The 15,206-nt window shown below is 33.7% G+C and overlaps 3 protein-coding genes and 1 long non-coding RNA gene across 5 annotated transcripts in view; 3 read left to right on the plus strand and 1 right to left on the minus strand.

Moving 5' to 3' along the window:
• LOC147833651 (uncharacterized) overlaps positions 1 to 15,206 on the plus strand; it is a 734,785-nt gene that overhangs the window by 358,374 nt on the left and 361,205 nt on the right. The window lies entirely within an intron of this gene.
• Positions 1 to 15,206, plus strand: part of LOC147833654 (uncharacterized) — a 64,874-nt gene that overhangs the window by 6,387 nt on the left and 43,281 nt on the right. The window contains exon 2 of the long non-coding RNA XR_015509363.1: positions 8,795 to 8,917. This is a non-coding gene — a long non-coding RNA (uncharacterized LOC147833654). The remainder of the gene's footprint in view (positions 1 to 8,794; positions 8,918 to 15,206) is intronic.
• On the plus strand, positions 582 to 3,298 carry cox7a1 (cytochrome c oxidase subunit 7A1). The gene is given in 4 exon segments (NM_001172678.2): positions 582 to 690; positions 1,832 to 1,918; positions 2,698 to 2,782; positions 2,884 to 3,298. Coding segments are annotated over 4 exon segments (246 nt in total). The 5' UTR covers positions 582 to 675; the 3' UTR covers positions 2,943 to 3,298.
• Positions 3,643 to 9,788, minus strand: chp2 (calcineurin-like EF-hand protein 2). 2 transcript variants are annotated; one of them, NM_199836.2, is given in 7 exon segments: positions 3,643 to 4,799; positions 4,898 to 5,020; positions 5,088 to 5,149; positions 5,350 to 5,474; positions 8,807 to 8,887; positions 8,973 to 9,045; positions 9,529 to 9,788. In NM_199836.2, coding segments are annotated over 7 exon segments (588 nt in total). In that variant the 5' UTR covers positions 9,599 to 9,788; the 3' UTR covers positions 3,643 to 4,745.

Genomic DNA, 15,206 nt, shown 5'->3' on the forward strand with positions numbered 1-15,206 from the left:
AGTTAAAGGGTTGATAGTATAGCCTAATATATTATCAAAATAATGCGTTTTATACTTTTCTTACAGTGTAAAGCCGATGGAAGCGTTCAATCTGTTAAAATATAACATTTTTATGTTTGTACATTATCCAGGGCATTATGTATCCCTACGTATGTACTCAAGACCATTTCTTGGGGCTGTGAATTAAAAACAGTAGTGTTATAAATAATTTTTGTTCCTGCACAATGCATTGCCAGGTAACACCACAGGTACTAATTTTGTTTGGCTTGAATTATTTTTTTTTTTTTATTTGACTGATTGACTCGCATTATGATTCACTGAACACCATCTAAAAATCTTCCTTAATGGTCTACTGAAGAATTGTTTTTGGATGGCTTGCAGGTGAGTAAATTAATAGCATATTTACATTTTTGTAAGCTATTAATCATATGGTTGAATGGAAAAAGACTACACAGCAAGTTTTGTAGTATGCTTTATATTCATAAAACATAAAAAGTGACCACTGCTACTACTGCAGTCGAGTGTTATGTGCATGTATTAAATCAGCTGGTTTATCTTTCTCCGCCTGACTGTTCTTGGCTCCAGTTCAGAAGTTCTGCAATATGTGTGTGTGTGTCCTTGTAAGGGCCTCGACTAGACGCGAATCAACAAGCATAACAGAGAGCAGCATCGGACATGAGGCATTTACTGGTAAATACACCGTTGTTCTTCTTTATTTCTGCATAGTTGGAAGCATAACAGCTGTAGACTAGATCAGGAAGAATCGACTGCTAAAATACTTGTGAAACAGGAACTATGTCACACAAAGATAGTATGACCACAGTACTGCACACCTTGCATGGGAAACTAGTTGGAGGGTTATTATGTTTTGATTTGAACAAGTTTTAGCGTTGTTATAGAGATGGAAATGTGGGGAGATTTTGGAAAAGTGACAATCATAAATGACCTCTACAGGAAAGACTTGGTCACACCGCAGTCATCTGATATTGTAGCTCTTGCAAGCAAACAAATCAAGTTTATCATTTTATTACAAACTGTTTAACAGAACTGTTTTTATATTAAACAGTCTGTTTATTTAGCATTTTAATAATTAACATGGAATCTGAAAAACACTCATAACTTATTGTCTTGAGTATCTGCTTTAAGTGTCTTTATATCAAAAAGACACACGTTTTGTTTTTTTAACCAGACATTGGGGAGGTCATGTCACCATTAGCCTCTTCACATTTAGCATGTGGACATGCAGACAAACACACACTGGTGCGCAGGGAAGTCCAACCCACCAGTTTTTTATTGCTTTCTGATTGGTTTGCTCCAGGTGCTGGTAAACAGCAGTTGGCTAAAACCGCAATCCATATCTGCTCTAGATAAGCTGAGTTGACCTTCGAAACCATAAAATGCTGCATTACTTTTAGACATTTAACTTAACTTAACTTAAGATGTTCTACTTAACTATCTTTATGCATGTTACAAACATTTAAAGTAGATTGCTATCTGAGGAAAGCAGACCCTCTTCATGTATATAATCACAATATTTACGCTTGAAGTTGCTTAACCTTTTTTTTTAGGTCTGAGAGAACAAAAAGATGATGATAAAAGAAGTTAAAATATTTGTACTTGACATTGACATATTGATTGATACTTGACGACTTAGCCTAAAAAAAGTAATGATTACTTCAATAATAAAGTTTTTAAACAATGTTTTTAAAGTATATGCAAACTGTATGCAGTAGACAAGCATACAGAGTAACAGATTGATAGACTGCTGTGCTTCAATAAATCATACGTCATACAAATCATTTACAAAGTACTGAAGCTCTCTCTCTTTCAGGGACTTCCACAGCTGGCTTCACGAGCCTTCAGCACAACAGTCCGACAAATGAAGAACAGGGTGCCGGAGAAACAGAAAATTTTCCTGGTAAGATCAATTTACATCATGAAATGAGGTAGAAAGTGCAGTCTCATACATGAAATACTAATCAGTTCAGATGATGTCTGCACTGACTAACATTTCATCATAAACTCAAAATAGACAACATAAAATGCACTGTATTCAGAATGCAGTCGACATTAATAAATAAATGTCCAGCCTTGCAGTGTTTATACCCAGGTTTATACCCAGCAAACTATATGTAATGATAAAATAATTAATTATTTCAATAATTAGTATGTAAAGTAAAATATGAAATTATTATAAATAATTGATCATTATAAATGTATTCTGTATTCTTATAAAACTCAATCATATATCTCAAATTTTATTGTTGTTAATAAAGACACAGCTAGGAGACTCATTCTTTTATCTCTATGTACACCAGACATCTTATTATTTTTGTGAAAACATTGTACAAGTCTGAGTGTGCTTTAGACAGGTGAGTGGGCATTACAAACCACCTGTAGTAGACACTCTTTTCCTCTCTGTACACACCAAACACATTCCTACAAGGTTTAAACGTGTCATGGCATCTATATATTGTTGCTCTGGTGATTTGAAATGCTTAGTTTATTCTTACTTGTAAGATTGTTATTCTCACTTTAAGCATATAAATGAATTAATGTTTTTTAATTATTATTTATGCAAAACATATAACATGCATGGGGTTACTTACTATGCACCATTTACGTTGCATTGGAATTTAAGATTGTAAGATTAAAAACTCTTTTTATTTTATTTGTAACTTGTATTTTCACCTTCAGGAGGATAATGGTCTGCCTGTCCACATTAAAGGAGGCACAACAGATGCAATTCTGTACCGTCTGACCATGACCCTCACAGTAGTAGGTAATGAATCTCGTATAAGTAAAAAAAATATTTTATTATTTAGGTTTGTAAAAATGTATCAGTGTTAAGAGAATCTAATCTTTCACTGTGGTTCTGTTTAGGCACTGGCTACTCCCTTTACTGGTTGCTGATCGCTGCTATGCCCAAACGTAAAGCATAATTCCTCTCATGCTCCATGATTCTGTATAAATCCATTTTATTTCAAAAACCTTTAACAATAAAACATGTGTAATTAAGTTCTACAATTTGGTCTTTTTCATATAATTGTTTTTACAGGATATCACTACCACTCAAACAACTGGGGTGTCTAATGTTTGAAATAAATATTTGTGTACTTATATAGTTACTTGTGCACACAAGTTTTGCACTTTATTTCCCAAATTTTATCATTTGCTATAACATATGCTGATTTGCTGTTCAACAAACATTATTTAAATGTGTATTTGTTTACCTAAAAATTACTTGTGCCTGAACTTACTTTACTAAATAATAAATTCAGTTTTATTTTCCCCCTTACATATGCTGATTTCCTTTTTAACAAACATATCGAAAGCAGTTGTCCTGCTTTCGATTATATATATATATATATATATATATATATATATATATATATATATATATATATATATATATATATATATTTACAATTCTTATAAAGACATTTTCATTGTTTTTAAAGTCGGGTTTTTTTAAATTCCCAAACGTTCGAACAGTTTACCACTATCATCGGTCATTAATAAACACGATGCGCCATCTAGTGGACACTGTAAGATAAGGCTTTTAAAATAACTCATAAAAAAGGTTAGAGATGTTCAGTTGTTTTCAATAAATATTTGTACCACAAAGATACAGAACAATACTTTGCCAAAATGCATTTTAATAACATTCTCAAAAGTCAGTTACATTTAATACAAAGATGAAAAAAGCCCTTGTTTAAACTGTTTTGCCACAGCATGCATTAAGTGCAGTAATGTGAGGTAGCCGTTCATCTCACTTGCATGAAGCATAACTGGACTGAAGGAATTAGGTTTTCAATACTTAAATCACAGGGAAAAATCCAGTTTTTATCAAGATGCATAAAGTCAGAAAAAAAATGCAAGAAAAGCACCATGTCTGCTTAAAACCTCTACCGAGATGATTTGTTTCTTTTTAAATTAATCCATTAAATGTTAAATCGAGTCAAATCTTACCTTGGCATCATGAAATTTATGTATGCTGACATATGACACAGTGCATTATAAACATTATTACAAACTCTTTTCCCTGCAGGAAAACATACTAGTTATTAAATGTAACAAAATATAATTTTTAACAAAGCAAACTAATGAATTCAATAATTAATACTGTATAAGACACAATATTTGTAAGACAGAAATGTAAAGACGCCAGCATTTACACTACTATTCAAAATGTAGGAGTTTGAAAGTTTCTTTTTAAAGAGAATTGAAGTCTCTTGTGCTCCTGCTTGTAAATATAATGTATTCCTGTAGTGCAAAGCTGAATTTTGTGCATCATTATTCCATTCTTTAGTGTCACACAATCCTTCAGAAATCATTTGAATACGCTGATTTGATTCTCATGAAACATTCTTTTAGTTTGAAAATAGTTACTTCATATTTTAATGGAAACCCCTTTGTTAGGATGCTTTGAACTGAAATGTGTATATTATAATAAGAAGATATATATACTGTAAGAAGAGCAGCATTTACTTTAACCAGAAACTACTTATACATGTCTTCATTGTTGTTCTGATTCATTTAACGTATTGTTGCCAACTAAAAATATTTTCAAAACTCCTAACTGCTCCAATCCTCTGAATACTGTAAATCTATGTGCAGTTTTTGCCAGTCATTATCAGTGCATTAAATTCCTGTTCGACAGAAAAGACTGTCCTGTGCATATAGGATATTTCTACCATTTACTGAGAACCAGAGCCATAGAAAGTTGTTGAAGCTTTTCCAGTCTAGCGCAAGAAGCGAATGCTCATCTTGTGATCAATGTTGACCTTCTCTAGAGACTGAAATGCAAAAATAAAGAAGTATTACCAATCGCATTCCACTAACAGTACATCAGATAGAAAATAAAACACACTGAATGCAAAATTCTGGGTGATACCTTGCGAAACTCCTCAAAAGATATAGCATCATCGCGGTCTAGATCTGCTTCCTGTATCGTTCGGTCTGCAATGCTCTCCAGCTGTTCCTCAGTCACCTGCAGTCCCAGCATGTCCCGCAGAACCTGTGCCAGATCTGCGGTCAGTTATGTTTATTTGAGCAGAACATCTCACAATATCAAAACTACTGACCTTTAAAAGCTCATCCCTGGAAATCTTGCCATCCTTGTCCTGGTCATACAGCTGAAACGCAACTGGAAGATGAGATTTAAAGGAATGTGGGGATCATTTCAAAGCCATTTATTTATTCCGAGAAGAACAGAGTAATAGCAGGATGTTGTGCAGACAGATGGTCGTTATCATAACATAAATCCTTTTAGAATAATAAATGTGCTTTATTCTGTGATGAGGACCATCTGAATGTACGTTCTCTATCCGGTAAAGGCAAACATACATTTGAGTTTGTTGCTCCTGCTGTTGATAGGTTCAGGAGAATTGGGCTCTTTGGGTCGATCCTTGTCAACGGGCCGGAAATGAGCCAGGATCTTTACAAAAGTGTGAAAATCCACCGTGTCCTTTCTGAAAAGGTAACATCACTATTAAAGACTACGATTATTAAGAATGACTCGATGAAACCAGTATTTTTCAGATCGTTATGTCATCATATTGTCAAAAAAAGACCTAGATGGCCTATCTGACCAAAATGCAAATTTTTTTGTATTATTATATATATTTTTTGGTTTTTATTAGTTGTTCAGGTATGATGCAACCCAAAATAACAACGATTTTCAAGTGATATAATGCAAGTCAACAACTTTGGTTTTGAAGTGTCAAAAAAATAACATACAAACACCACAAAAAGAATTCTGGCTCTGGCTCATGCATTGATGTCTAAGGTCATAAAAATGATTGAGTTGTGCAAAAAAAAAAGAACATTATTTAAAACATTACTATCCTTTAATCCACAACTTTTACAATATTGAGTTATTCCCTAAAAAGTAACAAGTTGCGTAACTTAGATACTTTTTAATGGAAAGTAATGTGTTACGTTACTTTTGCATTACTTTTTATTACCTGGCTGAGGCTTGATCTCTTTCAGAACTTGTTTTTTTTTCTTTCTTTTTTTAATAGAGGAGCTCTGCAATTAATAACAAACTGTATAACCTATATCTACATTTACCAGGGTGTCTGCAGGGTCTTTAAAAGTCTTACATCTCAAAAGATAAAGTTTAGGCTTAAAAAGTCTTAAATCTACTGAAATGTTGTGTTTTAGGTCTTATTTTTTTATTTCTTTATTTTTTACAGGTCTTAATTTTCCTTTGTTCATGTATAGCTACGCAATCTGACCATTAACACCCATACAATCACCAACAATACATATCAATAAAACTTTTAACTTTTTATTAAAAATAGCATTTAATTACTTTCCTTATAGTAACATTAGCTTACAAGTTCTTCATTTATTTACTGTTGAGGATACTGACCTGACCTATTTTTTTTTGCTATTAAATTATTATATTGTAGACTGAAGTAATTGACAGCAATTCTTTTTTATATTTTTGGTAAGGGTTATTGGGTTTTTGAATGGATGTATATGAAGATTAATAAAAAATATTCAAATTAAATTATTGTTATTAAATGTAATATTTTGTAATATTTTTGACTGGGCAAGTGAAAATCTTTTCTAACTGGAATATTTGAAAACAAATCCTTAACTTTCATTCATAGTCCATTTCATGTTCTTAAAAAATTCTTAAATTTAACTTTTAAACCCTGTTTAAAAAAAGCATTAAAAATATATTTTAGGATAATGTTATCTGAGAACTTCTTGACCCCAAAGCAATGCCGTATATACAGATTGTTGAAAGTTTAAAGCAATGTGTTCGATACTAACTTGTCTTAAGTAAAGTCACTGTCCTTGGAGACTATAATCCTCTTTTTCTTCCATGTGTTCAAAATAATGAACATTCTCTCATTGACTGCATGATTCATTGTGACTACTTTAATTTTAATTTAGCAATTCATTTTTTAAAGCTAACTAAAAAACCTCACGTTACATTTTCAAAAAAGTGACTCAAATATTATTACTTTTTTTTTTAAGTTATGCGTCCTTTTACTTGTTTCTTTAAAAAGTAATGTTATTACATAACTCGCATTACTTGCATTACCCAAACACTGGCAAAAACTATCCCAGAGTCCCATGCAGTCTCAAATTTTATACCATTACAGAGGTAGTACACCAGAAAATGTAATTGTCTAAACTCTGAATGTTTATCTACTCACCCTACACTTGTTCAAAACCTGTTTGAGTTTCTGACTTCTGTAAAACATGGAAGAAGATATTTTGAAATGCCCTGAAAAATTACTTTACACACTAATTTAGTAGGCATGGAACGCGGTTAGCTTGTCATTTCATCAGAATCTAATGCATCACTTTTAGGTACAACTTTTTACTACGTTCTGATACCACTATTAGGCTTGACTGCAATCAAACCGCTTATGTGTTGCAAATGTTTTAATGTTTTGTTCCGTAATCTTAGTCAACCATGCTAGAATATAAACATCATTGGGTGGAAATGCTTTGACCATTATAGAATTCAGTGGAGATAATGACAGGAAAAGCACTGTCCCATAAGCTGACAAGATTGTACTGCATTTCTGAGTCTTTGGTGCTTTATAGTACTGATATAGATGCAAGGTCTGCACTTTAAAGGTTCAGGACACCCTGGAGAACTTTTTTTTTATATTAACAGATGTGTGTGTGTTGAGCATCAGTTAAGACAATGTTAGCACCTGTCAGCTTTAATTGTGGGGAAAACTGGATAATTTTGAGCTTTTGTCAGCTAATTTCAGCTTCCGGGTTTAAAATGATTTTTGGGGCGGGATCAAAATCGGCGACGTAGCACAGTACTGCAAGTGCAATGATGACGCGTAGTTTTCTCATTATTATTCATAGCGGAGTTTTCTTATCCTATGAGAAGAGCCGGCTGCTTAATTATTCATGATAGCATGTGCTTTCCGAAGGCAGACCTGCCAGTTTTAAGCAAGCTGAGACACACAGACCAGCGGCACGCAGTAGCCGTTCATGAAGGCTCGTATGTGTTTGTTTTCATGATCCACGGGGTTTGTTGCATGTTTTTTCTTGTCAGGGCCGATCATACAGCAAAGCTGTGTGTGTGCTGCAAGCATTTTTGTCGGGAGAGCAGCACGAGAATTGAAGAATGGCGGACGTTGACATTTATCAGGAGTTTGTTCACATTCAGACACATCGCCATGCTGCTGTGTTTGCCTAAATCCTCTATATTACCAGCAGGGCTAATGGGTAAAATAGGCAGGTCAGGAGACCTGCTGCACTGAGTCTGCATTCAAGATCTATAATTTAGACACGGCGATCGAGGGGGAATCCTCATTTATAGTGTTTACAAGAACACAATTATCTTTAAAATTATATAAACTGTGGTTATGTGTATATGAAATTACGAACAACAAATGTAGCAGGGCATTAAATTAGCTACTGTTTATTTCTTTGCATTTTAACTTTGTGAACTATAAACTCATGCGTCTCCTCACGGTTTGTGTCTCATTTTGTGAGTTAACTGTCAACAACAGTTATTCGCTCCCCTTCTTCCCTGCTGGCCACGCCCACTCCTGCCCTATGCTCGCGGAGCTCCACGCCCATTATTTATGCATCATCTTTTGAAAAAATTCTGAAGTAGACTTTAACCGAAAGTGGGGGGTGTCATGGCCCTTTAAAACACCAGATAAATAAATGAACTATATTAAACACTTGATTTTCACCACATTTGACTTTAAATTAATAATTCATAGAGAATTCAATCAAACATGCAAGTCTTCAATATGTAATTATTTTCACCTCCTTTCTCTCTCATTTTTTAAAGGTTTGTTTTTACCCTGGGGAGAAGAAGGCATCTATTATTCTGTCTCCTATGGGGTTCATTGCCAGCTCCTTTATGGCTCCAAAATCCTGTGGACTATTTGAGAATAAAACAACATATGAGCAGGTAATGTTTAATTATTAAACATGCTAACAGTGTAAGGCATGCATTAGAAACTCACCAGAGATGGCCTCGTCGTTCTTTATCCAGAGCTTCAAAGCGTTCATACAGGCGAATAATGTGGGCAGGCGAAACTGGAAAAATAAAAATTGCAGCATATTAGAAACCTGTTTCACTGAAACATCCATGACTCAACAAATACAACATGAGCTTATCAAGAATGATGGACCGTACACTGAACTGACCATTTAATCAGTTATAATGAAATAAATTGCAGTTGTACATTTTATGCAGTTCATTAATGAAGTCTAGTGCAGTTTGATATTTTTAATTTCTCTGCATATAACGTTACACATATAAACTTAGGTATGTACTTTCTGCGCAACGACCAGTGTGTATTTGTGTGTTAGTTTGCAAACTTTAGGACAATTTCTCCTCATGCACTCGAATTTCCCCTCACAAATGCGACATGCTGTTATCCTTGCGCTCATGAAAGTTACACATATAAACGGCAACACGTGCAGTGCTTACAATCGTCATTTCACATCGTTGTTTACTGGTTCATGCGCGACAACAACAAAGTCAGCGATAAAGCACATGTGTTAAATGTCACTCACAGCCCGTTTCTTGCATCAACTCGTCGACGTTTGGGATTTTTTTTAATAGGGTGGAGCTCGACGAACCCATTTTATTTAGTTATTCATCGACCACTTCCAAACATTTAGCCCATATCCAGAGAACTGAGAGCAGAAATGCGTAGAAACTAAGGAGTTTGGAGATGTTGGAAGACTTGAAGTTGCAAGTTGTTCGTACACGCCGTTGTTGTTTCTTGTGACTGCTCAGATTATAACCAACTCACGTTCTGTGTACACAGTTTACTACGCCCACCACACAGAAGAAATTTGATTCTTTTGAGTCGGATCTTTTGAATGAATCAAGTGATTCATTTATGAAATGCACTGATTCCGTGAATTTACAGTTTGAACGTCAGACTCTTAATGACCCAAAATGCTTTTACCAAAATATTTTACGACCTGACCTGATCTTAACATTTTCGAAAAAAAAAAAGGTTTAAATAAAAGATGTAAGACTGCATATTGTACATCAAAATCATACAGAGCATTATAAATGTGTCAAAGATAAAATATGTTTTTCAGAGACAAAATAATATAATTAGCCTATATACAATAACAACTAATATAAAATTATGGAAAATCAACAATTTCGTTTATTAATGAGTACAAAGTTCAGCTCAGCGTCTACGTGATGACGTAATCACGTGACGTATGAAGTGAATCATTGAACCATTTTATGAGCCGGTTATACGAAACTGTTCAAAAGAACCGATTAGCTGTATTGAGTCGGACTTTCCATTACTGCTCACAATGGCGCTCGAATGAATTATCGAAATTGTTTATTCATAATAATAACACTTAATATATAATCAATGTTTTGTTAGTAGTTGTTTTTGGTCTGCACGTTTCTCTAGTTAGTTACATATGACAGCAACGCTCAATGTGTGTGTGTGTGTGTGTGTGTGTGTGTGTGTGTGTGTGTGTGTGTGTGTGTGTGTGTGTGTGTGTATGTATGTGTGTCTGTTTGAGAGCGCGCATACCGCAACATGGCTGTAATAGTGTGACTCCTCCGCATATTTATAAAGAATTTGTGTGGACAGAATGCATCTGGTTGCTTTTTTTTAACGCACTCGATGTGTGGCCTTTTGCCTTTTAATACACTGGATGGCGCCAGAGTCTTTCACATATCAGAAATATCCATCAACACAGTTATTTATTGTTTGTTGCTAAACGTTTACATCACAAAACAGGGAACAATCACCATCGCAAGTCATGTTTACTATTAAAATAAAATAAATTAAAACAAAAAGCAAGGAGCAGTGTATTCTGAAAATGAAGTACAGAGAGCTTCAGTTATTTTACTTTGGTTTCTGAAGTATTTGAAGCTTTGAGCCACTTTCCCAACCTCAGAAAGGAAACATCTAAAAGAGGGCCTGCACTTTTTCCATTTACAATAATGAATATGATATTTACCCATTAGTAAAATTAAGTTCACAACATCAGAGGAAGAAAAATGTGAATCACATTTGTAAAATGAAATATCTTCTAGAAAAACAGAGGGGACTGATCATATTTAATGAAAGCAAAGTATTTATATCAAACCAGAATTTAAAAGTAAATTCACAAGAAAAAAGTAAGGGTTTCTGGAAGATTTGAGCAGAAGCTACACTTGTCAACATCAAAGTTAAATCTTTTTATAGTTCACTGTCTCTACAGTGGATTGTCTGTTAATGTCATTGTTATGATCCCTTATTTAACTGTTTTGTTCTGTTTCAGCTGCATCTTAAACAACTAATAGATCCCTCATTTGATGGTAATATTTTGTAAAACAGTTAATCTTTTGAATTGTGTTTTCTGCTTTTGTATAGAGCAGGGGAATCTCTAATGATTATGCAATTCAGCACAAGATCATCATCTGATCATTTAGGAACTTAAATTAACTTAAATTAAAACAAATATTAATTTATCCACACTTAAAAAGTAGATGTCTCTGTCTTAATTATTTACTGTTATCAAACGAATTTTACAAGTAATAGCCTACAACTTTTTTTACATTAATAAAAATAAAAAAAAGTTTAAATGTGTATGGTTAAAAAATAAAGTTTTAAAAGTTTAATGCAAGTTAAAGTTCCATAAAAAACATTTGTTGTCATTAATTTTTATAAATCTTTTGTTTACACTGTTTTTTTTGGACGTAGGATTCATTTTATGTTTATAAAAGCTCATACCATCATACAAAACACACACACACACACACACACACACACACACACACACACACACACACACACACACACACACACACACACACACACACACACACACACACACACACACACACACACACACAAAAGGCATGTGTAGACAAGACACTTCCATCTTCAGTGAAATCTCAAACTGTAATAAGAAATAAACAAACAAACCTCTTATTGAGCATTTGTCAAGTCATATCATCCACTATCTCAAAATCTGAAGCCATTTTGTGCCATTTATCATAACACAACCATAAAAAACAATCACTGCAATGTGGGACTGCAGGTGTTTAAAAACAAAAACCTAAAGAATATAGTTGATTAAAGAGTTCTGCAGCTTTTCCCAGGTCTTGTGAATGAGCAACTATCTAAGACTTCAACAACAACAACAACAATAAAAAAGAAATAGAACAAAAGCCATTAAATGCATAAACACAAACCCACCCAGAATTTCTGGCAGTAAACAAATCATGCTAAACTGTGAGGTCTTGAAGTAATCAAAGCCCTACAAATTTCACTGTGAATTTTATATTTTATTTCTGTTCCGCACTAAATCTTAATGTGTTCATTTAAAAGCCATTCAATTTATTACATCTGTATATACTCCCAATTTGTTCTATTAAAAGCTTGTTATTTCATTGCCTCGGGTAAAATGGAGCTTTGTGTTTGTGAAGTTGGCACTTCTGAAGTTTTCTGTCAACTGAACATACCATTTATCCCCCGCTGGACCTAATTAAGAACACGCTCCTGTTGGGAAGCTTTATTATCAGCAGCGATGTGCGATTAGTGGTCTGTTTTAATTCCCTTGAGTAATTGGAATCTTTTGCTGTGGGAACAAAAATGTTAATGCCAAACAATGACATTGCATTATAATTGAAGCAAAACAAAACAAAAAAACAGATGGTTTAGTAAAATTACTGGGGAATCTTGAGTTCAAAATACATGGCAAGTTCACACTGAAGATTCAATGAAATGTCAACTGACCAGTTTGTGCTCGGGACATTACGCCGCATGGGGATGTGGGGACTTTCATGATGTTTTTTGCATATTTTCATCATGAGGAAATGTGCACATGCCATATATGATATTTGTGCATTATATTTTGTACAAATATAATGCTAAAAGCTAAAATTACAAAACTTCTAGAACCTTCAACTGATTTGATTTCTGAGTAGTAGTTTATGTAAAAACTGTTGTCCATACTTGTGTGTGCATAAATACATATTACGTATTATATTTAGGAAAATGAAAGGTTGTTTGACTGCCAAGTGGAATATTTGTGAATACACAGGTTGAACAGGGAAACATATGTGATGTCACAGACCTTGTGATGCAGGTAAAGCACCATGAGAATCTCTGGCATAAATCCTAACAACTTGTAAGTACTAAATTGAGCAATCATGATCGGTAGATTATCACTTACAGTGGTTTTCAGTGTAATAGTTCTGGCATAATAGAGAAAACATTACAAAAAGCCTGTGGGGTAATTCAAAGGTAGTTGTTTCAAAAGAAAAAAAAAATATAATAAGATCTTGAAATGCTGTCTCCTTCAGGGTTTCCGATGTAAAACACAGGGGTACTCAAATAACCCAAAGCATTTACTTCATACATTTTCCCTGTCATATTTAAGGCAAGTAACAGGGAAAATCTCTCAAAGATCAACTGTTCATTTATGTTAAGTGTAAAAGTTTCCTTTAGGATGTAAAATGCATCATTAAATTCTGCTTAATAAATTGACTACTGAAGCAGGTACTGAAGAAATATACAGTTGAAGTCAGAATAATTAGCCGCCCCCTGAATTATTAGCCTCACTGTTTATTTTTTTCCCCAATTTCTGTTTAACGGAGAGAAGATTTTTTTTAACACATTTCTAAACATAAGAGTTTTAATAACTCATTTCTAATAACTAATTAATTTCATCTTTGCCATGATGACAGTACATAATATTTTTCTAGATATTTTTCAAGATACCTCTATACAGATTAAAGTCACTTTTAAAGAATTAACTAGTTTAATTAGGCTAACTAGGAAGTAATTAGGGTAATTAGGCAAGTTATTGTATAATGATGGTTTGTTCTGTAGACTATCAAAAATTATATATAGCTTTAAGGGGCTTTTGATTTTTTACCTTAAATGTTTTCAAAAAAATTAAGAACTGCTTTTATTCTAGCCGAAATTAACAAATAAGGAAAAATATTATCAGACATACTGTGAAAATGTCCTTGCTCTGTTCAACTTCTCTCTGTTGACTTCAACTGTATATGTTAACTAGACTGAGATGCACCTAAAATGGACATTTGCAAGTGTTTGTTAAGTAAATGCATGCAAATCCATATTGTCATATTAAGAGTGTATTGTTCATATGCTGTTATCTGCGCTTGTCACCTCCTCAAAGCATTCGGTGCTGTTTATCATGGTGCACTAAGATTCATAACTGACTGTAAACCTTTAACTCATCATTGTACATTGTATAACAGAGTAGCTTGGCCTTCTCTGTCGATCAGGAGAGAAATGCATTGGTATTTGATTGTTTACAAGGCCATCTTAGGGATGTGTCCTTTATACCTCTGCTGTCTTATATAACAGAAAAATTCAGGGGAATAATTCCTCCCTTCTCAAAATTGTTTCACTGATTTGGGTAAGAAGGCTTTTATGTACGCAGCTCTGTCTGATTGGAAAATTCTTCAGTCTAAATTGAAATGACAAAATCTGCTGTCTTTGAATCATTTTCAGTCAATCACTCAGGAAATGGAGGGTGATTGGATGATTTGTAATTGTTTGAGGTGTTCTTAAATGTGTAGTTTATGTATGTAATTCTTAAATGTGTGTACTGTAAAGTACTTCTTAGCTCGGACATTCGTGTGAAAGACATTATTAATCTCAGAGAGCCTTTTTTTGGGAAATTTAAAGGTTAAATAAAAATATAATATGTAAAATTTTGGGCATTCAAATTATCTCTTAAATCCAGAAGCAAAATTTGACTTGTGAGTACCAACATTAACCTAAATGTTGCCAGCAATATTTGAATTCACAGTGCTGTCTTCTATTGAATGCAACATGTCTGGTGTGCATCAATCCCTGTCAAAATTTGAATGTGGAAATAAGGGGTACATTAGGAGGGGACAAAGATCTCATACCTGTCAAAAATTTAGTCAAACATTGCACTGCAAAGAGCAAAACTAGTTTGAACATGTCTATAGCACATTTTGCTTCTGGTGGTTCTTTACCTCTACGTCATGCATTTAAAATTCTTTAACACATGGCATGATGTCGAATATCTCTTACTTATAAAGGACTATTGAATGCTTGATTTTGATTGGTTGATAAACAATATAAGAGTACAGTTATTTGCATATAATCACATTAGCACATCAGCTAAAGTAGTTCCTGACTACTTCTATATAACTTCACGCTGGAAGTTTTCAGATTATCCATAGACAATCATTAAAGGGTAACAAAACAACAACA

This window comes from Danio rerio, chromosome 15, assembly GCF_052040795.2.
Source record: "Danio rerio strain M-AB ecotype USA chromosome 15, GRCz13ab, whole genome shotgun sequence".
NCBI lineage: Eukaryota > Metazoa > Chordata > Actinopteri > Cypriniformes > Danionidae > Danio > Danio rerio.